Source organism: Grampus griseus, assembly GCF_964374135.1.
Source record: "Grampus griseus genome assembly, chromosome: 3".
In the NCBI taxonomy this organism is placed as follows: domain Eukaryota; kingdom Metazoa; phylum Chordata; class Mammalia; order Artiodactyla; family Delphinidae; genus Grampus; species Grampus griseus.
The window spans coordinates 72,327,450-72,353,141 of NC_139019.1; the positions used below are offsets into that span (position 1 = coordinate 72,327,450).

The window sequence follows — 25,692 nt, forward strand, 5'->3', positions numbered from 1 at the left end:
TAAGTTTACCCCATACTGATATACTTTTTTTTCTCTTCTATAATATGGTTATTCCATAATTTTTTTCTGATTCCTATTAATGAAATGCTGGTTATTTCCAGTTATTTTTGCTATTATAAACAATGTTTCTTCGAACATCCTTACACTCTGAATATTTGTCTACTTACAGAATAAATCCCTAGAACTAATGTCTTTGCTCTTAACATCTACGTGAAACATGCTGCCAGATGGATTGCCAGACCATGTGTGAATTCATGCAGGAAATAAATCACAAGTAAATTATTTGAGATATTAGTATTTAATATAGGTAAATAGAAACTTAATTTTGCCTGTATATTCATTTGGCCCAGTTTTATGATCATTTCCTGTCACCAAGTTAAATTATATAATAATCTGCTTCAGTTATGATCAGTATCCAAGCCTGGATTGTCCTTGCAGTCTGTTCATTTCATGCCAAGGGACACAGCTTACTCAAAACTATAACATTTTATTTTGAAACTAAAGCTTACTTGAAGAACATATTTCTTAAATGGTAGAATAAAGTTAGAAATCATTTCACAGTTGTACTTGAGCATTCATAAGGAAAACAGACTGGTAATTATCAAGATAAAAATGATATATCCAGGAAATACTGAATTCTCCAATCCTCACAAAGCCTTGTAAAAATTGTTAAAAGGGAGGATAACTGGAACAAGGACACATGGTAACATTTCTTAGACTCTCCTCTGAAATGAATGACTAAGAACGTATGGTGATGACAGAATTAATAGCATCCGTGATCTCTGACTGAACTTGATGCTATATATCAGTGCATGGTTTCTGGTGACACAATTAATAACCAAATATTAAACAACAGGCTAGATTCCAATCTTATTCCACACATCATGAAAATGTATGGGATTCAAGCAGCCTATTTTAACTTAAAAAAAGAAAAGGCATTTCTCCTTTATATTTTATACATATAATATGTATTATATTAGCATATATTATATGAGCAAACTAATGAATCTGTGTTTATGGAGCATAGGAAAGCATTTATGACTTATTACCATCAAACAGTTAACGCAGTATAGCTTCAATTTTCCTGTGCAGACGCTTGGAAGATAGTAGCGGTAATCGAAAATGTTACTCTAAAAATAAATAGACATGTACATATACGAATGTAAGTAAATATGCTTATAGACACACCATCTTTTAGTTTATTCCTATCTATATTTGAACTAAGTTGTATCTGGGTAATTCATTTGGTTGGTTTGCATCTTAATCAGAATCAGTTTAAATTCTAACAGCCTCAATTCCCAATTCTGAGAAATACGCTTCTCCTGTCTTCAGTTTCCTCCTGTATTAATAATAATAATAATAAAACTTAGGAGAGCAGTTGTCTTTATTAAATGAGATATAGCTTAATGTGGGGTCTACATTTATTAACCAATTAGTAAATACTGATTCCATTCTTATTCTCTTAAACTGTTGTATTTAACATTTGCAAGTTTCCACCAGTTTAACATTGACCCCCTTCATTAGGAGTTCAATCAAATCAATTCTACAATTCTTTCTGAGAAGGTAGTATATAAATAAATAAACTCAATAACTAAACCAAATTATGAAATTGTTATTAAATTCAATGAAAACTTAAATATTGAAATTGTGTACATCTTCGTTTATTTGATACTTCTCAATAAAGATTGTATGCAGAGCATTTTACTAGGTACTGCAAGGTATACAAACATTAATCTACCATAGCTCACAGATATGTTTCAGCCATTTCTATTCTGATTAAGCCCTTTATAAGTTCTCATTTAGTGCTGGCAAAAAGTGGAGAGGGAGAGAGAATGGGTTATCTCCATACTTGAACCAGGAAAATACATCTCCACTGGCACATACAATGAGTGCGGGAAAATGAGGACAAAAAAATAAGCTCTCATGGAAACAATAATATTGTCAGCATTTGTGTGACTTTCTATGGAAATAAATCTTAACCTTAGTCTTCACAAGATGCTTTGTTCTATAACTAACCCAAATATGAAAAAGCTATGTTTTTCTCTCGCTGCCTCAGCTTCCTTATCTCTAAATAAGATGTCTTGAGATGGTCCATAAGAGGGTTCTAACAAAGTGTTTAAAGCCTAGAGATAGAAATGTAACTGGAGACCTAGGTACTGAAATTTCGATTCACATTTAGTCTTTAGCAATAAATATGTAAGTGTGGTAAGCTGTGCTCAGTCAGTATGAAGCATGTTGGTGAGAGTGACACCTTTAACTTATACTGAATTTTCATAATTCTTTTAGTTCTAACATTGGATAAACACAGATACTGAGGCACATATGCTATATATCTGGCAACATAAAAATATTATGCAAAGATAATGGTCTCTTGATACTCTAACCTTCGATTACAAAGGAGGAACCACGATTACAGGGAAAGGAATGTATCTCAAATGTTCCACTCCCACCTTATTGTGGAGAATGGCAGTACTGGAGCTTTTAACCCAAGTGCTTCAGAGGAGCAATATATGCCTCAATGTTTTTAGAACAATGAAGAAAAACTAAGTTAATCCAAGCAAACTTTCAAATCATAAAAGGAATAATAAGCATATAGGCTAACTCATTGAACCCAAGTTCTGTAAGTACAGTTGGACCTCAAGGAGCTGTGAGCAGGAATGGAAGGCTTTGTCCCTTCTTCTTCTCTACAAACACACTTTCTCTCTTCACTGTGCCTTTGGCTACTCCTACCACTAAAGTTCATATGTTTTCTTTTCTCAGTTGACCAGCTTAACTATCACAAAATTTCAGGGAACTCAATGAGAGATGATTGGTTCAGCCTGGGTCAGGCTTTGTCGCCAGATCCACAGCTGTGGGCAGAGGAACAGGGTCATGAGCCCACCCTGCATATGTTGGCAGGGGGTGGGGGAAGGTAAGGAGGGAGACAGGGTTCAGAGAAGAGTGCTGATGGCCTAGGCATACATCCCAAAATATACCTACCATACATACTATATTAAAATATTTTAAATTTCAAGTAAAACTTGAAGTGAGTTAGTCAACACAAGTCTTAGGTTTAGGCCATATGGTATTTCCAGAATAGTTAGATGTTGTTTCATTACATAGTGTTTCCATTCTTTAGCAAAAAAAAAAAAAAAGTCATATAGTGGTAAATACTGTCCCTAGAGTATACCTCAATGATTGGATTCTTTTGAGAAGGAAAGAGATTTTTTTTTTTTAATTAACAAAAGCTTATGACATTTGGAGCTTGATTTGCTTAACTGAGTATTCAAGAATCAGTGACCCTGTACCTTGAGCTCTTTAGAGCAGAAGCATTGTGTGTGTACATCTAAGAAGCAGTTACATTTGTCTCAGTCTTATCTGAGGCTGTGGTAAAGGTCAGACGGTTGCTGAAACGTTCAGTGATTCTAAAAAGTGTAAAAGTGGACATTTTGGAAATGCCCCAATCTTTATCATGATGAATCAACTTACAAGTCATTTACCAATCTGTGCGCTCCTTCCTGATTCTTCCACCGACTGCACCACTGAGTTACCATGTTATAAGGATACATACAACATCGATTTAAAATAAATAATCCGTACTTTTATTTTGGAAATGGGTTAATCATCCTTACTTTGCATGAATTTTCATTCTCTTAACAGGCAGTATTGACCACTCCAGCATCAGACACTTGATACAGACCCACCTATTTGAGTCATGTCCCTACACTAATAATAGAAAGGAGGAAAAAAGCCTCTTGGACCTAATAATTTTTAAAAAGAAGTTAGAACAAATTTACATAAGCAGCAACTCAAAACATCCTCCATAATTTCAGATAGATGCAGATGTACATAAAGATATGGAGTGCTGACAGGAAATAAAATTCAGAGACAAAAATCTTCAAGTAACCAAACATTTTTATCCTTTCCTGGTTTAGGCCAATCAATACTAATCCTTCAAGGCTACTTTGGTTCAGATAGAATCTTACCTGGAAGCCTCAGTAAACTATCTGAAAGCCTTCCTAGGAACATTAGGCATGTTGTTTTTCACATAGAAGAGTTTCCATTGTATCACTGCTTACTTTTGGTCTCTATTTATCTTTTGTTTTTCACACTGTCCGACATCCTAATAGGAGATTTAAGTGAGGTGGTCACATTTTTTAGTGCTGACTATGTGCTTAGCACTTTATATGTAGTGTCTTATGTAATCTTTGTAATAGCTTTGTTGTACACATGAAGAAACTGAGATTGTTGTCACTTGCTCTGGGATTGTTGTCACTAATGTATAAAAATATACATATATGATTAATCTGTACTCACACTTCACAATATGAAATTGAGAAGGGGGTTTATCTAGTGGATAAGCATCATGTGTGAAATATATATGATATGCCTTTCAATGTTGTTTCTGTAATAAAAGATAATTAAACATAAGTGATCTCATGGGAAAAGAACACTAGAAGGCAGAATATATAAGTTCTAGATTTGGCTTATATACACGCTAGGTATGATTTGGGGCCAACAGTAACATTTCCAGGCCTCGGATTCCTTCTTCTATTTATCTAATATATCCCTTCATCCCCCTCACTCTTTATATACACTTGTGCCTTTTATATATATATATATATATATATATATATATATATATATATATATATATATATATATATATATATATTTTTTTTTTTTGCATTACGCGGGCCTCTCACTGTTGTGGCCTCTCCCGTTGCGGAGCACAGGCTCCGGACATGCAGGCTCAGCGGCCATGGCTCACGCGCCCAGCCGCTCCGCGGCATGTGGGATCTTCCCGGACCGGGGCACGAACCCGTGTCCCCTGCATCGGCAGGCGGACTCTCAACCACTGCGCCACCAGGGAAGCCCCCTTTTATATTTTTATCTTAAGAAGATAAGAAATAACATATAAAGTATGATATAAATTTAAATGTTTTCCTTAATGATTTCTTCCCATTTGTTTGGAAAGTAAGATTCAAGAAGGTAAATACCCCTACCACCTCTGTTACTGTTATAGCCCCAGTGCCTAGACGGGCCTTTGAAATGCAGTAAGCACTCAATAAGCATTTATCAAGCGAATGAATGAAAAAGAGAGAGTGTAAATTGAGAAAGGAGAATGGCCGCAAAGCCTACCCCATCACAGTACATTTTTCTCTGTGCAAACATTTTCTGTTTACTTGTCTGTCTCCCACTTGGGACTGAGACTGGGGCTGTTGTCACAACTATATCCCCATTCCCTGGAACAAGTGTCTGACTCTACCACGTGATCAACCCTCAATAAGTAAACATTGTTTAAAAGTCTGGGACATAGGGCTATTTACTTCATTATCATCATGAAGCTGTTCATATAGAAAGTACGTTTGAGTATCTGTGTGTTTCTTCAAAGACATTGACAGAACAATCACAGACGATTATGACTGAGTCAAATCGTCATAATCAAAACAAATTAAGCAAAATATAAAGTACAGTAAATAAACTAAGTATTTACTAATGTTTTCGGACTTTTGAGATACCCTGAATTTCTCGGGTATATGAAAAAAATGAATGTGTGAACTGACTTAAAAAATCAAATCAAAACTATAGTTATTGAGTAGAGCCTGGCCCTTTGTTGATCTGTTGTCACTCTTTATGCCTAAGCCAGGTGAGTGTGTTTCCTGTGCCACTAGACCAGAGCCTGTTCATCTTATGTTCTGCTTCTTTCCGTAGTCTGTGAATTTCTGGTACGTGCTGGTGATGAATGATGAACACACAGAAAGGCGGTATCTGCTGTTTTTTCTTCTGAGTTGGGGACTTCCAGCTTTTGTGGTGATTCTCCTCATAGTTATTTTGAGAGGAGTCTATCATCAGAGCATGTCGCAGATCTATGGACTCATCCACGGTGACCTGTAAGTACATCCAGGCAGAGCACACTGCCTCCTCAGCCTTTCTGTATCCAGGCAGCTTTACTGGTAGAAGGTGGGAGCAGTTGACTAAGGGGTCTGACTGAAGGAGCACCATGAAGACCTTTGCCTTCCTGCCACACCTTCTAAATCTCTAATTATCTCTATAAATAAGAAACTATTGCCTCTCCAGTCCCTTTGATAGGTGCAGTTTTCTCAGGTGAATTGGTGTATCAAACAGTTCACAGCAATTTATACTTTACCATAATTTAGTTTGTTAGATTGGGGCAAACAGAAATACCTAGTGAAATCAGAGAACTATGAAAATTTTGGTGAAGAATAGAATCAGTGACAAATTTTGAGTGTGGCATGTTATCTAAGGAGTCTGATATTTGGGGCAGGTGGGTGGGGAGCACGGCAGGCACCATCATTCATAAAATCCCTAAATACCAAATCAGAGTGAATGGAGAGTGTCTGCAAAAGTACATGGGAAGGAGGCAAGGTCAGCTGGGTCCTTCTGATAGATTCTTATTAAAGTACACTGTAGTCTTGAAATCTAACGGATCTTTATACACACATATATATGCACGCCTTAATCCTGAATCTGGTATCTTACAGCTTTGAGGACCACTCAGCCCCTTTTATTGACTCCACATTTAAAAAAAAAAGACAACTTTGGGTAATAAAGCTTAATCAACTCCCTTGGTGTAATGAGGATTTAGAGGAAAAAGTAACATTTCTAAATAAGAAAGAATAGCCTATTAATCAACACTTGTTATTGATGTATGCAGATACACTTCACACGTGGGCAATCGCAGACTAATATCCCATACCACATTAAACCAAAGGAGATGAGCTATGTAATACACACACACCCATTGAGATACCATATATAATAATTTAGTCTTTTTATTGCAATTCAGTAAGATTCCCTCATACTGATTAATTTATAGCATTACAACAATAGTATTGAAATATAGTATTCTATTTTGTTGATATAAAATTCTAAAAGCCTGATCTTCTAGAAGGGAATGGTTGTGTCTTTTCACAGTTATATTATGACATATTACTACTCCTGGCATTAATTTAAACCTTGGGCTGCCAGGATTAATTTCAGAAAGTTCTGCATCTTTCTTTGTCAAGTACAAAGTAACCATGAGACAAGTCCTGGTGGCCAGTAGCCATCTCTTTCATGAGCTCCCTGGCAAGATCGGGGTTATTTGGCAGCAGTTTTAGCATCACATGTATACACACCCAGTCTGGATAAATGGGTGTGTATCACCCGATGAAAGTGATGTTAGCTAGAAGAAACTCCCTCTTGATGCTTCTAAAAGGATTTTTAAGAGAGAAATAAACTGTTATACAAGAATGTCCAAATCAACTGACTCTTAAAATATTTGCCTTCTGAGGCTTTTGCAGAAAGTTCTTTATTACCAGCTCAACTATAATAAATGCAATGTAAAATACATTAACCTTTACCCAATCTTAAAATTATAGCCTTATTCAACCAAAAGTGACTAACCTTTGTAAGTAGTATAGGTTACTTTTCTTCTTCATTCACATAGAATGTTCATGTGAATTTATTCCAGTTTTTAAGAAATTCTGTATTTTTAATATTACTTTAATCTCAATGTAAGAATAAATTACTGTGTTATTTTTGTAAAATATTGTATACTTATATCATCATTCAAAAACATGCCTTTTCTCTGGAGATGGTAGGATTTGTGGTTGTAAAATAACTGGACATCTGTTGTGCAGTGGTTGTTTTCAGTAATAAAACTTCCTTTTTAGTGACGAATTTTCTTTAAGTAGATCTCTAATGTATTAATATGCTCAAGTTGTTATATTTACAATGTTTTTGCCAACTTTTGGAACCAAAATTATGATAATTTCGTAAAACCAGGAAGTTATTGCTCTTTTCCTATTAGCTGAAAAAGTTTGCAAGTTTAGTGATATTTCTTCTTTATTATTTTGGAAGAAATCACACATGAAGCCAACTAGGCCTCATTTTTTCCTTGTAGGAAGACTTTTAATTACAGATTCATTTTCTTGTAAACATATAGAACTATTCATATTTTCCATATGCAGTTCTTTCTGTGTCAATTTGATAAATTGTCTTTTTTTCTAGGAATGTTTCCATTCCATCTAACTATTCAAATTTTTTAGTGTTTGTAAGAGATCTGTAGTAATGAACCTTTTTTCGTTCTTGATATTGACAATTAGTGTCTTCTTTCACTATTTTTTCCTCTCCTCATCAGTCTTGCTGGGGTGTTTATGAATAGTACTGTTTTTTCCCAAATTCAGCTTTTGACTTCTTGATATACTCTATTGTGCATTTATTTTAAATTTCATTTCAATTTCATCAATTTCTAGACTTATCTTCTTGATTTACTTTTGGATTTTATCTGACTTTTCTCTTTCTTTATTCTATTTATCTTATTTATTTTATTTGCTTTGCTTACTATGTGCCATGTACTATGTATTTATTTTGTTTATTTTAAAAATTTTCCCCAGCTTTATTGAGATATGACTCACATATATAATTTTGTAAGTTGAAGGTGTGATGCTTTGATACCCACATCTATTGTGAACTAATTACCACAATAAGGTTAGTTAACACCTCCATCACCTCACATAATTACCTTGTGTGTGTGTGTATGTGTGTGTGTGTGTGTGTGTGTGTGTGTGTGTGTGTGGTTAAGAACATTTAAGATTTCTTCTCTTAGCAACTTGCAAGTATGTAATATATTATTGTTATAGTCACCATGCTATACGTTGGATCCCCAGAACTTATTTGTCTTATGCTAGAAATTTGTGCCTTTTGACCAATATCTCCCCACTTTCCCCATCCTCAGTTCATGGCAACCACCATTCTAATCTCTGTTTCTATGAGTGCAGCTTTTTTAAGATTCCTCATATAAGTGAGATTATATAATATCTATCTTTCTCTGTCTAAAGTACTTCACTTAGCATAATGCCCACAAGGTCTATCCATGTTGTTGCACATGGCAGGCTTTCCTTCTTTCTTGTGGCTGAATAATATTGTAGTGTATTGTATATATTGCAATATATATCTCACATCTTTATGCATTCATTCATAGACAGACACTTAGGTTGTTTCTATATCTTGGCTATTGTGAATAATGCTGGTGTGAACATGGGGGTGCAAATATCTCTTCAAGATCCTGATTTCATTTCCTGGATATGATAGTTCTATTTTTAACTTTTTGAGGAACCTCCATACTGTTTTCTGTAGTGGTTGTAACAATTTACGTTCCCACCGAAAGTATATAATCTTTATTATTTCCTTCCTTCTGCTAACTTTGGGCTTAGTTTTTTCTTTTCCTAGTTCCTTGAGGTGTAGAGTTAGGTTGTTTGAGATCTTTCTTTTTTCGTCATGTAGGCTTTTATCACTACAGACTTCATCTTAGAACTGCTTTTGCTGCATCCCATAAGTTTTGGTATAAGTTTTGGTATATTGTGTTCCATTTTTGTTTGTTTCAAGATTTTTTTTATTTCCCTTTTGATTCCTTCTTTGACCCATTGGTTGTTTAGGAGTGTATTGTTTAATTTCCACATATTCGTGAATTTTCCAGTTTTCTTCCTGTAATTGATTTCTAGTTTCATACTATTGTGGTTGGAAAAGATACTTGATATGATTTCAGTCTTTTAAGATTTGTTAAAACTTTTTTGTGGCCTAATATATGATCTCTCCTAGAGAATGTTCTGTGTGCACTTGAGAGGAATGTATATTCTGTTGCTGTTGGATGGCATGTTCTATATGTCTTTTAGGTCCATTTGCTCTAAAGAATAGCTCAAGTCCAACATTTTCTTATTGACTGTTTGACTGGGTGATATATCCATTGTTAAAAGTGGGATGTTGAAGTCCCCTACTATTATTGTATTCTCGTCTACTTCTCCCTTCAGATTGGTTAGTATTTGCTTAGTATATTTGGGTTCTCTGATGTTGGGTACATATATATTTATGATTATTATATCCTCTTGATAAGTTGACCCTTTATCATTATATAATGGCCTTCTTCATCTCTTGCTACACCATTTGAGTTAAAGTCTATTTGTATGATGTAAGTATAGCTACCCCTGCTCACTTTCAGTTCCACTTGATGGAATATCTTTTCTCATCCCTTCTCTTTGAGCCCATATGTGTCCATAAAGCTGAAGTAAATCTCTTATAGGCAGCATATATTGGACCCTTTTTTAAAAAAAATCTACCCAGCCATTCTATGCCTTTATATTGAAGAATTTAATATATTTACATTTAGAGTAATTATCGATAAGGACTTACTAATACATCTTATTAATTGTTTTTTTGCCTATTTTATTGTTCCTTTCTTCCTTTTTCCTCTCTTGCTATTTTCCTTTTTGAATCGGTGCTTTTCCATGGTGATATGCTTTGATTCCCTTCTATCTTTTGTGTGTCTACTGAAAGTTTTTTGCTTTGTGGTTACCATGAGGCTTACATAAAATATCTTATTGATATAACAATCTATTTTATTGGTCAACTTAACTTCATCTGCATACAAAAACTGCTCTTTTACTCCTCCCCTTTTCTTTTTTGGGTCACAATTTACCTCTTTTTATATTGTGTATTTATTAACAAATTAATGTAGCTATAGTTATTTTTAATACTTCTGTCCTTCAACTTTTTTAGTAGAGTTAACTGGTGAACACACTACCTAACTACTGTATCAGAATATTCTGAATTTGACTACATGCTTACCTTTACATGTATTGTATATTTTTATATGTTTTCATGTGACTAGTATCCTTTCATTTCAGCTTGAGGAACTCCTTTCAGTTTTTCTTGTAAGGTGGGGCTAGTGGTAATGAATCCCTTCAGTCTTTATTTCTCCTTAATTTCTTAAGGACAGCTTTGCCAAGTAGGGTATTGTTGGTTGGTAGGTTTTTCTTTCAGTGCTTTGAATATATCATCCCACTCTCTTCTGGGATACCTCTAAGGTCTCTGATGAGAAATCCACTGATGGCATTATGAAGGTTTCCTTGTAAGTTACAAGTTTTTTCTCTTACTGCTTTTAAGATGCTTTCTTTGTCTTTGATTTTTGACAGTTTTATTATAATGTGTTTTTCAGAGAAGATCTCTGTAAGTTGAGTTTGTTTAGGGACTTCTATTATTTATTCAGAAGTCCAATAAACATCTTTACCAGAATGACATGCAGCTATCTTATATTTAACAGGTTTAAAATTAATCTCTTAGGGCTTCCCTGGTGGCGCAGTGGTTGAGAGTCCGCCTGCCGATGCAGAGGACACGGGTTTGTGCCCCGGTCTGGGAAGATCCCACATGCCGTGGAGCGGCTAGGCCCGTGAGCCATGGCCGCTGAGCCTGCGTGTCCGGAGCACAGTGAGAGGCCCGCGTACCGCAAAAATAAATAAATAAATAATAATCTCTTAAATGTGTGCTTTGACCTACATTCCCTAGGAAAAGTCCACCATCTACCTAGGTACCCATGTTGTGAACTTGAGAGTTTTTCTACTATTTTCCCCTTACATTTCACATCCTATTAATCACAAATTGTTTCCTAGTCTAACTCCTAAATGTCTTCCTACTACTTTCTCATTTTCATCTCTTATTTCATCACCATCTCTTCAGTTCATTTGTGTCATCTTTGTCTTGTCTGTTGGGTTGCCTCTTAACTTGTGTTCTTATCTCTAATTTCTTCCTTTTACAGTCCATTCACTAAATTTTAAAAAATGGAAATAACGATATCACTCTGATGCTTAAAACCCAGGAGGTGCTTTTCATTACCATCAAGGTCATGGATTGTTAGGTTGTCCACGGTTTGACTCTAAACTATTGAACCAGCTTCTTTTAGCATCCTTCCCACCCATCCTTTCCAGTTATCCTTTGTAACTGAATCACTTGATATTTCCCGTGGTCTCCTATGCATATACCTTTAACTATATCTTCTATGTCTCAAATACTTTTCTTTCTTTATATCTGCCAAAAAAATACCTATTTTTCCTCTAAACATCAACTTAAATATCAACTCTTTAAAGTGTCTATTTTCAGATTAAAACACTACCTCTTATATATAACCTTGGTAGACTCAGAACCCGTCATAAATCCTATGATTGTGCCAATCATACTATATTATGAATACTTGAGTAAGTTAGCTATGTAAATTGAAATTCATCCTGGAGGTCAGCGATTAATTACAGAATATATGGTAAAAATAATAAATTTATGAAGAATGTGGGGCTTAATTTACCCCTTGATGGAAATATCTGAACTGGAAAAAAGAAAAGCCTTAACAACCAAGGCAAGTTTACACAAATGTGGGTTTAGAGAAAACTTTCATGATTTCTCTATAATATATACCTAATAAAATCTTACACAGTGATATGGTTAGCGAATTGTATCTAAAATACCTGGAAGTCACCAAATGATACTAATGTCTCAACATTTTAAATACTGCATGAGGCATGTCATATCTTATGAGAAAAAAATCTTCTTATACATATATAATAGATAAAATTCTAATTTACCAAGAGTAATGGATTTTTGAATCTAGATTTAAATCACACAACATGATTTAGAGAAAGGTTTTAAAGAGCCTATAAAATTTTAAATTTACTTTTGTCTATGAAGTAGAACACCCAATATAGACTTGTTACCGCTACTTTGTCACTGAGCCGGTTAATGCTATGAAACTATGAAAAACTGTACTATACTCAAAGTTAACAGAAGAAGGCTTCCTATACCTTTAAAAAATTTTAAAGACATTTTCATCACTTTTTGAAAATTGTGCTAGAAATTCTTCTAGCTTTCTTTTTTATCGTATAATTGAACAGTGTTTAACTAAAGTAAAGCCAAAGTAAATGAAGTCTGTCCTTAATTGATTTCCATTGGTTACCAGAAGTAACTGTTGAGAGTACCTAGAGGTAGTCTCTATTGCGTGGTGTATATTTAGTGTCTTTGGAAGTAGCCACCGATTTTTCTTGGGTTGGCTTCTCAACTGCTCTAGGAAAAGGAACAATCTGAAGAAAAATCCCTAGCTTTATCATGCCAAATGCAGAGGAAAGAGAATACAGAAGGGTCAAGAGCCAGGGTAGAAGCCAAGGGAATATGGCCCTGAGACATTGTCCCTAAATAGATAATATGCTGTTAATCTGGGGTCACAGTTATGTGACTATGGAAGGATAGAGTAATTGAGAATGAGTGGCAGAGTCATGTCATACAGAGGGGAAGAGAGTGAAGACTTACTTATCTCCATATTCCTACCTCTGAGCTGTAAGACCCTGACATATTAATAAATGTCAGTAACAGTAAAAATGACATAACAAAAATGATAGGTTATTTTGTACTTCCAAAACAGTTGCTTTTTTCTCTTTCTTGCTAGGTCATATGAATTCAACTTTAAAGAAAATATCAGCAAATTGCTTACTGAATAACAATTATGTGCTAAGGCCTAAGTGAATTCTCTTCTATTTAAGCTAAGAATTTGTTTGCTCATGATGAAAAAATGCATAACTTAATTTAAAAATTTATTACAGTTTTTTAGTTTTTCAGTATTTTAGTTTCTTAATATTTTGGCATCATGTTTTATTTTAGATACTCTTAACAAATCTTAATTATAACCTATTCTGATTTTCCTGCTCCTGAACTGAATTACTTGTTTTATAAATAACTCAATCCTCTGAAAACAATCTAATTTTGCTAACTATATTAGGAGAAATGTTGTTAACATAGAGGACAAATCTGTGTATTCTGAATTAGAACTAAGTAGGAGATACAGCTCTGTATGGGAAGTATGATATCATATGAGAGTCTTTATTTTCATTGAATTACTTAAAAAGAGAATCATGAAAAATATTTATAAATACAGGGAGCCTATTTACCTATCGTCTGAGGATTAGAGAAAATTGCAGTAAATCTATGGAAGAGAGATGTTGTCAGGATCTCTTCAAGGATTTTCTCAGGTGGGTGGTATGTTATTGCACACGGGTGTGTACACACACACACACGCGCACAAATACATGAATAGAAATAGCAGCTTTCGACTCGCATTTTCCATTTATTCAGAACTCCAAATAAAAAAATATTGAGAGTATGCTTCTCCACAAAGTCTTAGAATCATAGAATCAAAGGGTTGGAAAACTTCCAGGCATGTCCTCAAAGGCATATCATGATTCAAAACCCTGTTCAAAGACTTGTTAGCTTCTTGAACTTCTTACTGTAAACATACTCAGTTTATATGACCCTTTATAGCTACTGATTATACAACTCATTCTACTACCCTTACCTCATTCTCTTAGCTTATGTTAGCTTTAGCTCTCCTAGCACCAGCCTCAGCTTTTCTGACTACTGCTGTATCTCTCCGAGAAAAATTCCAACTGATGCTTTGACTGACACCCCTCATGACTTCTCTTAAGTCCCTGGATCCTCTTCTTCACATGCAAGATGGAATCTAGGTGAAAAAAGAACTTTATAAAGCATTGGATCCAGTCTCCTTTACAATCCTTGGGTAATCTTTACAGCAATCCCTGACAAATGTTCATTCACTTTATATTTGAACTCCTCTATGAGAAAGCATGTATTTCCTCCCAGGACTTTCCACATAGAGTAGAAATCTTTTAGATTCTGGCTCAAAATCTAATTGCTGGATTCACACCAGAAAAAACCCTAAACATTTCAATTAAATAATCCTTCAGTTTGTCACTGTTATTTTGTTTCCAGGCTAAACATTTCTTATTTGTTCAAATATTTCCACATATAGCATGGTTTTGCATCTTTTCACTATCTTAGTAGCTCTCCTCTAAACTTGTTCTGTCTATCCATCTATATCCATCTTCTTCTCTTACATTTTATTTTGGAAAGAATTTTAAACACAGAAAAGTTGAAAAAATTGCCAGAGTTCACATATATCCTTCACTCAAGGACATATATATACATACTTATATAACCATAGTACAGTGATCAAAACCAGGAAATTAACTATGATAAAACACTATTAACTAAATGGCAAACCTTCTTCACATTTCACCAATTTTCTCCATCTTTGGAGACAAGCATATGATTTTATTAATGTACCTCAATATATTAATGTGATGTATGAGATTATTAGATAGAGCATACCTACCATTCCTAGAAGAAATCCCTCTTGGTCATTGTATTATTTCTTTTTTTTTTTTTTAACATCTTTATTGGGGTATAATTGCTTTACAATGGTGTGTTAGTTTCTACTTTATAACAAAGTGAATCAGTTATACATATACATATGTTCCCATATCTCTTCCCTCTTGCGTCTCCCTCCCTCCCACCCTCCCTATCCCACCCCTCCAGGCGGTCACAAAGCACCGAGCCGACGTATTATTTCTTAATATGGAGTTGGATTCTCTTTATTTATATTTCACTTAGTATTATTGTATCACTATTCATGAATGATGTTGGTTTATAGTTTTTTTTCCCCTTTGGACTGCCTTTATTTGGTTTAGGTAACAGTGTTTTACTTGCTTTATAAAAGGACTTAGGAAGTTTTTCTTCCTTTTAACAGTGCATGAGACAGTCTGGTCTCAAAAGGTTTGGTAGAATTCCCCTGTGAAATCATCTGGGCCTGTTTCTTTTTGTGGAGTTGTCCCTCAATAACTTTTTCTAGTTCTCTGTAGAAATTGGTCTGTTTAAGCTTTCTAAATCAAATGGGAACAATTTTGATAGTCTGTATTAAACTAGGATTTTATCCATTGTGTGTAGGTTTTCAAATTCATCTGCATGGAGGACTGAAACTCCTCATCACTTCTTTATGATATACCCACAAACATAAAATTCTGTCCTCCACAAATGGTGTCACCATAGTGACCTAGTTTGGCTAATGTCAGACAGCATGACAGAGTTCTTTATTAATTGCTTGTATCTGTGGATAATGAAGAGAAGGCATATAATAGCCTTAAAATGTGTCTAGCATACCTTTGCCATTATTCAGTTTAATTTGAATAATAATTACAAGGGTTTTTGTATTCTGTACCTGTGTCCCCATGATGTGGTGTATTACTTAAGATACACAAGCAAAATAAGTTTTCTTAGTCAAGTAAGAGAAGTTGCCATTAGAAGACAAAAGATGAGAATTATCTGTGATCAATTTAATATTCTAAGTTAAATGACCTGAGTCATTTTAATTACTGTACAAATTCATAGATAGATTACCTCCTTACTCCTTCTTTCCATAAGCATTCATTGAATACTATATAGGATAACCAAAAAACCAATTCTACCATGTCCTATATTTGAGTAAAAATTACACATTTTTTAATACTCATTTAAAATCCACCTGTAATATTCTTCTATGTAAAGGAGATAGCATCACCAAATAGCATTATCAGTAAAAAGAATATTTATTTAGTCACTCTAGCTGGTTGACACTTACAAATAAGCACCCATGGCCAGATGCAACTCTGACTCTTATTTCTAGTACACAGGCATCCAACTCTTAAGTAAGTGTCCTTAATATTTGGCACACCCAGGTACTGAAATGTAGGGACCTAAAAAAAGTGTACTTTAGCCAGTTCACTGTACTCACTCTGTGTAGGGAGGTGGCTGTAAAATTTTTCTTGATCGGAACACAGTGTAAAGAGCAGAGGCTTTGGAGGTAGATAGACAAGACGTCAACTGCTGGCTCTCCTATGTTCTAGCTCTGTGACCCTGAGCCGGTTACTCTCTGAGAGTTTGCTGTTCCCCATCTGTGGAATAGGTATAATAAAACCTGTGTGTCATAGGATTGTGATGTGGATTGAGTGAGATAATGCATGTAGAGAAAATGCATGTGCAGTACCTGGCATGGGGGTGGGGGGGGTCAGTTCATGACAGCCTTGTGATGGGTCTGTGAATGTGTGTCACACGTGAAGTAATAATTACATGTAATCTGTCAGACAAGCCTGGCTAAACGTTATTGACCCTATGAATTCCTGAAGGGCAGCTTATCATTTTACTACCTCCAGTTATTCTGAAACTATTATTTAAATTATTTCTATCATTTTCTTTTGCATCTTTGACATTAGGATTACAAATAATACACTCTTTAATATTTCTGAAACTCAGAAGCTTTTATCAACCAAAGTCAGGACTTTGGTTTATTTTGCTTTCTTTTGTGTTTGTCATAAATGAGAATAAAATGCCTCTAAAGTTTGCAGTCGTCTATGATACTATCTCATTTGGTTTAGGTTGATATAACAGAATACCATTGACTGCTGGGTGACTTAAACAACAAACATTTATTTCTCACAGTTCTGGAGGCTGGAAATCCAGATCAGAGTGACAGCAAGGTCAGGTTCTTGGTGAGGGCCCTCTAGCTGGTCTTGTCCTCACATGGCCTTCCTTGGTGCATGCAGAGAGAGATCCTGTGCTTCCTCTTATCTCAGAGCATTAGTCCCATCACAAGGCTCCACCCTATGACCTAATCTAACAGTAATTATTTTCCAAAGCTGCCATCTCCAAATATATCACATTGGGGGATAGAGTTTCAACATGTGAATTTGGGGAGAGGAGGAACACAAACATTCCGTCCATAGCTGGTATTTTTATAGTTTATCTAAATGTAAATACAATCTGAAGTGAAAGATTAAGTATCCATTTAGTTCCAGGGAGTCCTTTTTGGTAAGACCACAAGTTGTAAAAAATAAGAGAACATAAGCTTCATTTATGTTGAAAGATGAGGAACTGAATCCTTCCATATCCAGAAACAACTAGATTTATTCTAATATTATTTTCGGACAGTAGTGTCATATAAATATTTTTATTTGTGATTACTTCAGTAGTATTAGTAATAGCTTTTTCCAAGTCTCAATACTTGTAACAATATTATAATAATATGTAACTTCACCTATAACTTCATATTAAAGGTATTTGGTATGTATTTTTCTACCTTTTCTCTATGTATATTCTAATATATGTATATGCACATGCTCATACCTACATAAATACGCACTCACAATGAAAACAGGATATATTCTGTTTTGCAATCTACTTTTTATTTATGGAACAATTTTTTATATCCGTATATATCAATCACATTTTGTACTGTAATGTTCTATTATATTTATTTCACCAAACTTCTATTGGTAGACTTTTGGACTATTTCCAGTTTTTCTTTAGAACATTGTAATGAATATCCCTATATACTTGTATACTTGTGTTATTGTTTGCCATAGGATGAATTTTGAGCAGTGGAATGGCTCATTCAAAGAAGACATATATAATTATTTACTTTAAAAGATATTACCAAAGCGTTTTCTAAAATGGACACATCTATTTACACTCAAATCACAAAATATGACAGAGCCTGTTGCTCCATGTTCTTGACAACTCTGGGCATTGTAAGTTTTTTTTCAGTGTTTGCCAACGTGAGGTAGGTAGGTAGGTAGGTAGGTAGATATATAGATAGATAGATATACACAGACACACATAGACATATATGTTTATATATATACACATATATACATACATAGATAGGTATGTTTTATATGTATATATAGACATATATGTTTATATATACACATATATACATATGTAGATAGGTATGTTTTATATGTATATACAGATATATGTTTTTATATATATGTTTTAATAACATCATTTATTATGTATCAGACATCATCCTAAGTACACGTCTCATTTATATATCATTGCATACACTTATTTACCATTTTTATCTATTTTGTGACTTGCTTGTTCATCTTCCTCCATTAATGTTTCTGATTGTTCATGTTTTCCAATAATTTGAAGAGTAGTGTTTCCTTGTTTTCTTTTTCACTTTTTTTGGAGGTGAGGTGCACTATATTAGGGCTATTAGCTTTTGTCTCCCTTGAATTTTTATTTCTCTATTAACACATCTTTCTCCTATCCATTTGTAAGGAAAATTTACATTTTAATGTATGAGATAAGCTTTTGTGTGATATCAGATTATTTCAGAGAATTAGTTTAAATGTTTTGTGTGCTAATTAAATTTTCCAAGTACAATAATAGTACAGTTAACACATTGAGAACATTTAAAGTGATTTACTCAGGGTCAAAATGGTGAAAACGTGTTGCCACAAGAATCTCAGTTTGTGTTCATCCTAATTTATTAACTAGAGGCAGAATCAGGAAGAATAATGATTATGTTTTAATGCAGAGTGCTAAGAACTTAGGCATTTGAAATATCAAGCTGAAAAAAGCATTAGGAAAGAGGTAATTGTAAAACTGCAGGAGGTGGAGTTGTAATGAGAGATGCTTGTGAATTGCATTTCATCTTGCTTATTTTCTTTAAAAATTTTACAGATGAAATGAAAAAATTGATCAGCTTTCATTTTCAGATGCTCTGCATTACAAGGTATTTTGCAATATATCAAAAACTCTCATTTGGAAGTCTAAGAAAGCTCATACAACCACAAATGGTCACTTGTGTATTAGTTCAGGAAATAAATCAGTTATTTATAGGGGAAGTTTTGTTGAAGTCTCTAATGGAAAAGGAAATGCCCACAAATATAAACAGTTTGTCCAACAGGATATTTAGTGACTTAAGAAAACCATTCCTGGCTCAAAAAGATTTTCTGAGAGTTGATTTGGGGGTGATATTTTCTACTTTGTGGCTTTTCAGGAGCAAGGAATCTGCTTGCTTTTTTTTTTTTTCTTAAAATAATATTTTTTTAATTATAAAATTAATCATTGTTTTAGAAATTATGGAAAACTTAGAAAATATAATTTAAAAAATAAAAGTCAGATATATTCCCATCATTCAAATATTAGTACTTCTGTTTATATCTAGATTTATAGATTTTTATTATGTAAAATTGAGGTCACAAAGTTTTATCTCCTCCTTATTTCACTTAATGTCATATCATTAGAATTTCCCATGCCATTGGGTATACCTCCACATTTTTTTAATGACATCACAATATCTGTCTCAAGATGGACTTTATCATAGTGTGTTTACCATTCCCCAGCATTGGACATTTAAGTTCTTCCCTTTCCTCATTTTTAATATTTAAAAGGTCTGCAGTGTGTGTGCTGTGTCACATTTCTACGTCACAGATTTCCTGAAATGAAATTACTGGATTAAAAATATGAAATTTTTAGAAATATTGCCAAACTGTCATCCAGAAAGGTTCAAAATTTAGTCTTAATGATGTTTCTGGAGAGTACCAGTCTCCCAACAGCAGTGCTAGGCTTGATTGTGAGCTTTATGGTTTTGACAGGTAAATGCAGTGTGTTAGGGTTGTCCAGAGAAATGGATCCAATAGGATGTAGGTAGGTAGGTAAGGAGGTAGATAGATAGATAGATAGATAGATAGATAGATAGATAGATAGATAGATAGACACAAATTTATTGTAAGGAGTTGGTTCATGAGATTACGGAGGCTAGCAATTACCAAAATCTGCAGGGAAAGTCAGCAAGTTGGAGACCTGCGAGAAACAATCGTGTAATTCCAGTCCAGAGGCTGGCAGGCTTGGGGCCTTAGAAGAGGCAATGTTTCAGTTGGAGTCTGAAGGCAGGAAAAAAGCCAATGTCCCAGTTCAAAGACCATGAAGTAGGAACAATTCCCATTAGGAAGAGCAATCTACTTTATTCAGTTTATCTACCAATTTAAATGTTAATCTCATCCAAAAACACCCTCACAAACACAGGCAGAATAATGTTTGACCAAATATCTGAGCATCCCATGGTCCAGTCAGGTTGACAAATACAATTAACCATCACATGCAGTGATTTATTATTGTTTCTATTGCTATTTCTTTCATGAGACCAGGGAGTTTGAATACAATCATATATTTATTCGGCCATTTGTACTTCTCTTATAAATTGTTCATGTTGTTTTTCTATTTTTTTTATAGATTTGCGAGAGCTTTGTCCCTATTAAAGACATTATCCTTTGTAGTATTTGGTGAAATATTTGTCACAATTTGTGATCCACGTTTCTAAATTGTAGTAAAACCTATCCACCTTTTCCTGCATTTTTCTTGGCTTATTATTTGTATGCTTAGAAAAGTTTTGTGTTCTTTCAGCATGAAGATTTATTTCTTCCTTAATTTCAGAAAATTTTTCTTCAATTACATCTTTAATGCCTTTCTATTCCCTTCCATTTAGGGAGGTTCTTTATTTCCTGAATGCCAGTTAATTTATTGGATCTTTGTATCTCCCGTATCTGCAGTATATTCTCCCTAATTTCTTTTCCCTTTGTGTTTTGTTTCTCTCAAACATTTTCTACTTTTTGCTAATTCAGTTGCATACTGTATTTTTTATTTCTTACGCTCTTAAATAATTTATTATTTTTGCTGGATATTATTTTTCACATCAGAACTCAGGAAATAATATATTATTATTGTCTGGCTTTTCGTGTTACAGAGATTAGCCTGATACTGTTTTTCCATTCAGGTTAATTTATTCTTTACCTTCTTGGATGCTTGTAGATCTTTAACATTTTATTTCTATAATGTAAAAATTGGGGCTGAATGTATATAGTTATAGCTATTTTTTCCTTTAAATGTGTCTGGTACTTGGGCTCTTAACTCCACAGACATAGCGTGTTCTGCTTCATTGAGTTTTTCAATCATATACCTTTTCTTTGCTATTTTCCCATTGTTCTAGAATCAGAGATAACAAAGTATTATGAGTACTTATCACTATACCTTGTCTTCTATGATCATAATAATCACACTTAATCGTTTTCAACTCTTTGACTTTTTCCCATGCATCCTGCCACAGCTTCTCAAGTTTGTCTGCTCTATTAGTCAGCTGAGTTTCTGCATTGCTATTCTGCTTACCCCTGCTTCCAATGGAGATTTCAGTTGTTACACATTTTTTTCCCGTTTCTTTTGCTTCTTTGACAGTTCCTTCGGACTACATTTGTCTGGGCCTTATTTTGCTGCTTTTCCTTAGGCTTTGCCTTCTTACATTCTATTTAAGTTCTAAGCAGTTAGAAAAAATTTTTTTCTGGCACCTTAATAATTTTCAAAATCAGTATCTTTTTATTATTTTATTTTGGGGGGTTCACTGTTTCTTCTCATGTATCCCATGTTGATTTTTCACAAATTATTTACTCATCCTAGAATGAGATTTCCGTGGAGCCTTCTGTTGTCCAGTACATGAAGCTGTGATGGTTAGCTCTGTTCGCTTTGTTCTTAGTTAGAATCTTCTTTTTAAATATCAAGGTTGATTTAACGTCTATGTACATAATAATAGCCCAATTAACAATAATGTATAGCATACCTCTGCTGCAGGTCTATAGGATAGAAGTGGCATTTTCATCTGCCTGCACAGCCTAGTTGTCTGACACTTCAAACCGATAAAATACGTGAAAAATGTTAGACCCCAACAGACGTTGCTGCCAGGGTTTTTCCTGTCTCTGTACCTGTGAAATACATCTTTACCATACCTCTCAGAGTACCATGCCCAACACAGTCCCCTTTACTCCTACTGCTCCTATGGATTTGGTGAACTGTAGGCTTGGAAACAGTGGCTAAAGTTCATTAGTATCAATTGGATGAGTAGACTGCTGGCAGGAGGAAAAGAACTCTGGCTACCTCACAAGGAAATTTCTGTGAGCTGCCTAGCTTTCTAGTGATAGAGATCCTGGCTGTTATTAGCTAAATGAATGCCATGGGAATTTTTGGGTAACTTGTTTCTTCATGAGAAATTAAGGTGCAAAGAGGTGGAAAGTCAGAAAAATTATGGGTAGCACAGCCGGGATTAAACCCAGTGGGTCCATAGCTGCTCTCTCACATGCACACTGGAAATCCTATTCTGCTTGAAACAGAGTAACTAATTATATTTTATTTGAATATCTGACAATTTCTCAGAAGGTAGAGGAAGCAGTGAGGCAAACTTGACATAATTCGTTCAATTCGAGAAATAGAAACAATAAGATCCAGCAGCTATCAACCTTTGCCAAATGGAGCCCTTGATAAACAGAGGGAAAGCTTGAACATAATTAGATATGTGTTCACACTAAAATTTAGGAAGTTCAATTTTAAAACACTCAGATAAAAATTAGACAATATTAATATTTCACAACCAGAGACTCTAAAAGGAAACAGTACTAGAGGAGAAAGTTTAAAAATTAAATTCAAATGAAATGGTTGAAATAATTTTAAAGACAAAAAAGGGAAAGATAGTCATAGAATCAATAGGGTATATGTATTCTTTCTGGTGGGCTCAAATGAAACAAGGACAGGCATAGTGAAAGAAAGTAGGAATATATCATTAATAGAAAAAGAATGGCTAATATAAGAAAAAGGGAAGCTTAAACCTCAAGTGACGTGAGGCTTGCTAAAAAAAATGATAAAATGACAACTGAAGGGAAGGAGGGGCCATTTAAAGTTATTGTACAGATTAAAGATACACTAAACAGTGAGGAAAATGTCTACTATAGGAAGGCATTTAATATTAGAAAAAGAAAACATGATTAAGGTAGATTTTGCTTTACCTTTCTCTGTTAAGTAGAAGGAGTCTCTAGAGGGAAGGAAAAAGAAGGCTGCTGGTAAAAGACTTGAAATCTCAAAGAGGTGAACTGTTTATGAGAGCACCTAAGTGTTCTAAATAACTTCACATTTCTCTTCCTGCATTAATGATAATATTCAAATATGAGAGAATTTGCTGAACTGACACTGAGGAATGCAGGACAGTTAGGGAACAAATGGAGAATAAGCAAATATTGTCCCCAGTTTCATAAATTGTATTCGCAATCTTCCTGGTCCTGAAAAAAGTTCCCAAAATATCTTCTTAAATTGATTCCTTAGGAGCACTTAGAAAAAAGAAAGTGGTGATAAACTAAAAGATAACATATACTCTTAGACCAGTTTCCTTTATAAGGGGTATATCAATATATCAAGAGAATCCTATAAATATTGTAATCTGTGACATATTTTCCTATTATTTTTTTAAGGATAAGATGGTAAAATATGGATTGGATATGATAGAGTTGTCTTATGCTTGCTTAAATAAATGTATCTAACGGGTATTGATTTAATTACTTGTTTTGAATTCCGAAGGTAGAGAGACATGCAAAAAACAATAGGCTGTCAGGAGGAGAATGGCCATGATGGTTAGGAGGATGTCAAATGACATTATGTAGGGGTTTATGAATAGAAGCGGGGCCTTGTTATAAAGGAAAAGTCTTAGGGGACACAATACAGCTTTCTTTAAATGTGTGAAGGACTGACATAACAAAAAGGGAGACCGGGAGAGTCAAGCTTTGATTGAAAGCTAATTAAATGACCATTAAAGTTCTTCTACACTCAATGGTTTATAATTTGATTCTCTTTTATAAACCTGAAATGCTGATTTGTATTTTTTAATTGCTTTTAAACGTAACATACTACATTTAATCCTCCACTGAAAGAGCATACTGTGTATGCTTTTTCAGAATTCATTTTAAACTTTATAGCTTATCTGTTCTGGTTTTAGAGTAAATGCTCAATAAATACTCAATAAATATATTTGGTTAACTTGATTTGCTTTAAGATTCTATTTGTTGCTAAAATATCAACAAGGATATAACCGATAACCCCAAAATTGACTTCTCCTAAGGGGAGAAGACAGCCCAAGATACTCATAAAGGAGAAATTTGACAGTATTTTAACCAATCTATTTGAAAAGTGTACAAAACTTTTTAAGGCAACAATTCTAATTTGTTTGCCATTATTACGTACGTTGTGAAAATCTGCTTATGCTGCATTCTCCAACTTATTATCAGCCGTATTATTCCTCTAGGTGCTCAAGCAAGAAAATTGAGTCATCTTTGGCAGCTTCCTCTCACCTACTTTCCACATCCTGTTAGTCACAGAGCTGTTGATCCTTTTGATAGCACTTGAAACCTGTTCCCTCCTGTCCTGTTCTCTTTCGTAGGTCTAATTCGGGTCCTCATAGTCTTGAACAAAGTCTATTGCAATAGCTTCAAAGTCAGTTATTTTATTATTTACTCCCCATTTTAATTCTTTCCTTGTACTATCACCAGAGTTATTCTAATACAAGTTCTGCTTAAAACCCTTCGGCAGCTCTCTGGAAAAAAAAATTCAAACTCCTATAAACAGCAAGCAGCACCATTAACGCCTATGCTTTTCTCAGCCGTTCATATCCACTTGTGTATGCTAAGCCCTGATTCTATACTTTTCAAACTAGAGTACTTGTAGAATGCCCCAGAGTCATAGACAGAGCCTCAGAATAGACATGGCTTACCTTCCTGAAGTTTAATTTTATTTAAATATCTAGGGTAAACATAAAATAGTTTAGTTGGTACATAAATTAAAATATTATTTTTATACTAGACATAATATTATGCTCTCTGACATTTGAGTGGGAATACAGGCACAGGGCCTTACAGGGGCTGATCCAGATTCCAGGGAAACTGTGGAGAGACTGAAAAGATCAGTGATTGCCAGGGGTTATTCTGTATTATATTATAATGATGGAAACATCATTATACATTTGTCCAAACCCATAGAATGTACAACACCAAGAGTGAGCTGTAATGTAAACTATCGACTTTGGGTGATTATGATGTGTCAGTGTAGGTTCATCAGTTATAACTCATGTACCACAACTATGGGGAATGGTGATAATGAAGCTATGAGTGTGTAAGGGTAGGAGATAAATGAGGACTCTTAGTACCTTCCCCTCAATTTTGCTGTGAACCTAAAACCGTTTTTAAAAAATCAAGTCTTAGTAAAAAAAAAAAAAAGTATATAGAGTATTTATCATTTTATTCATTAGATATATTCTGACAGAAGAGAAAAGGGGTCTAATCATAATTGGAGGCATTTTCTACAGGCCAACTTTTGAGTATATACATTCTAAACCTTGTTCCTCCACCATGCTCT

At 34.4% G+C, this 25,692-nt stretch overlaps 1 protein-coding gene across 1 annotated transcript in view; it reads left to right on the top strand.

Moving 5' to 3' along the window:
* The window catches only part of ADGRV1 (adhesion G protein-coupled receptor V1), a gene marked incomplete at its 5' end in the record, with an annotated part of 563,397 nt that overhangs the window by 395,814 nt on the left and 141,891 nt on the right, over window positions 1-25,692 (top strand). The window contains one exon of the mRNA XM_082650308.1: window positions 5,695-5,873. Within this exon, the coding sequence (XP_082506434.1) occupies window positions 5,695-5,873 (179 nt within the window). The remainder of the gene's footprint in view (window positions 1-5,694; window positions 5,874-25,692) is intronic.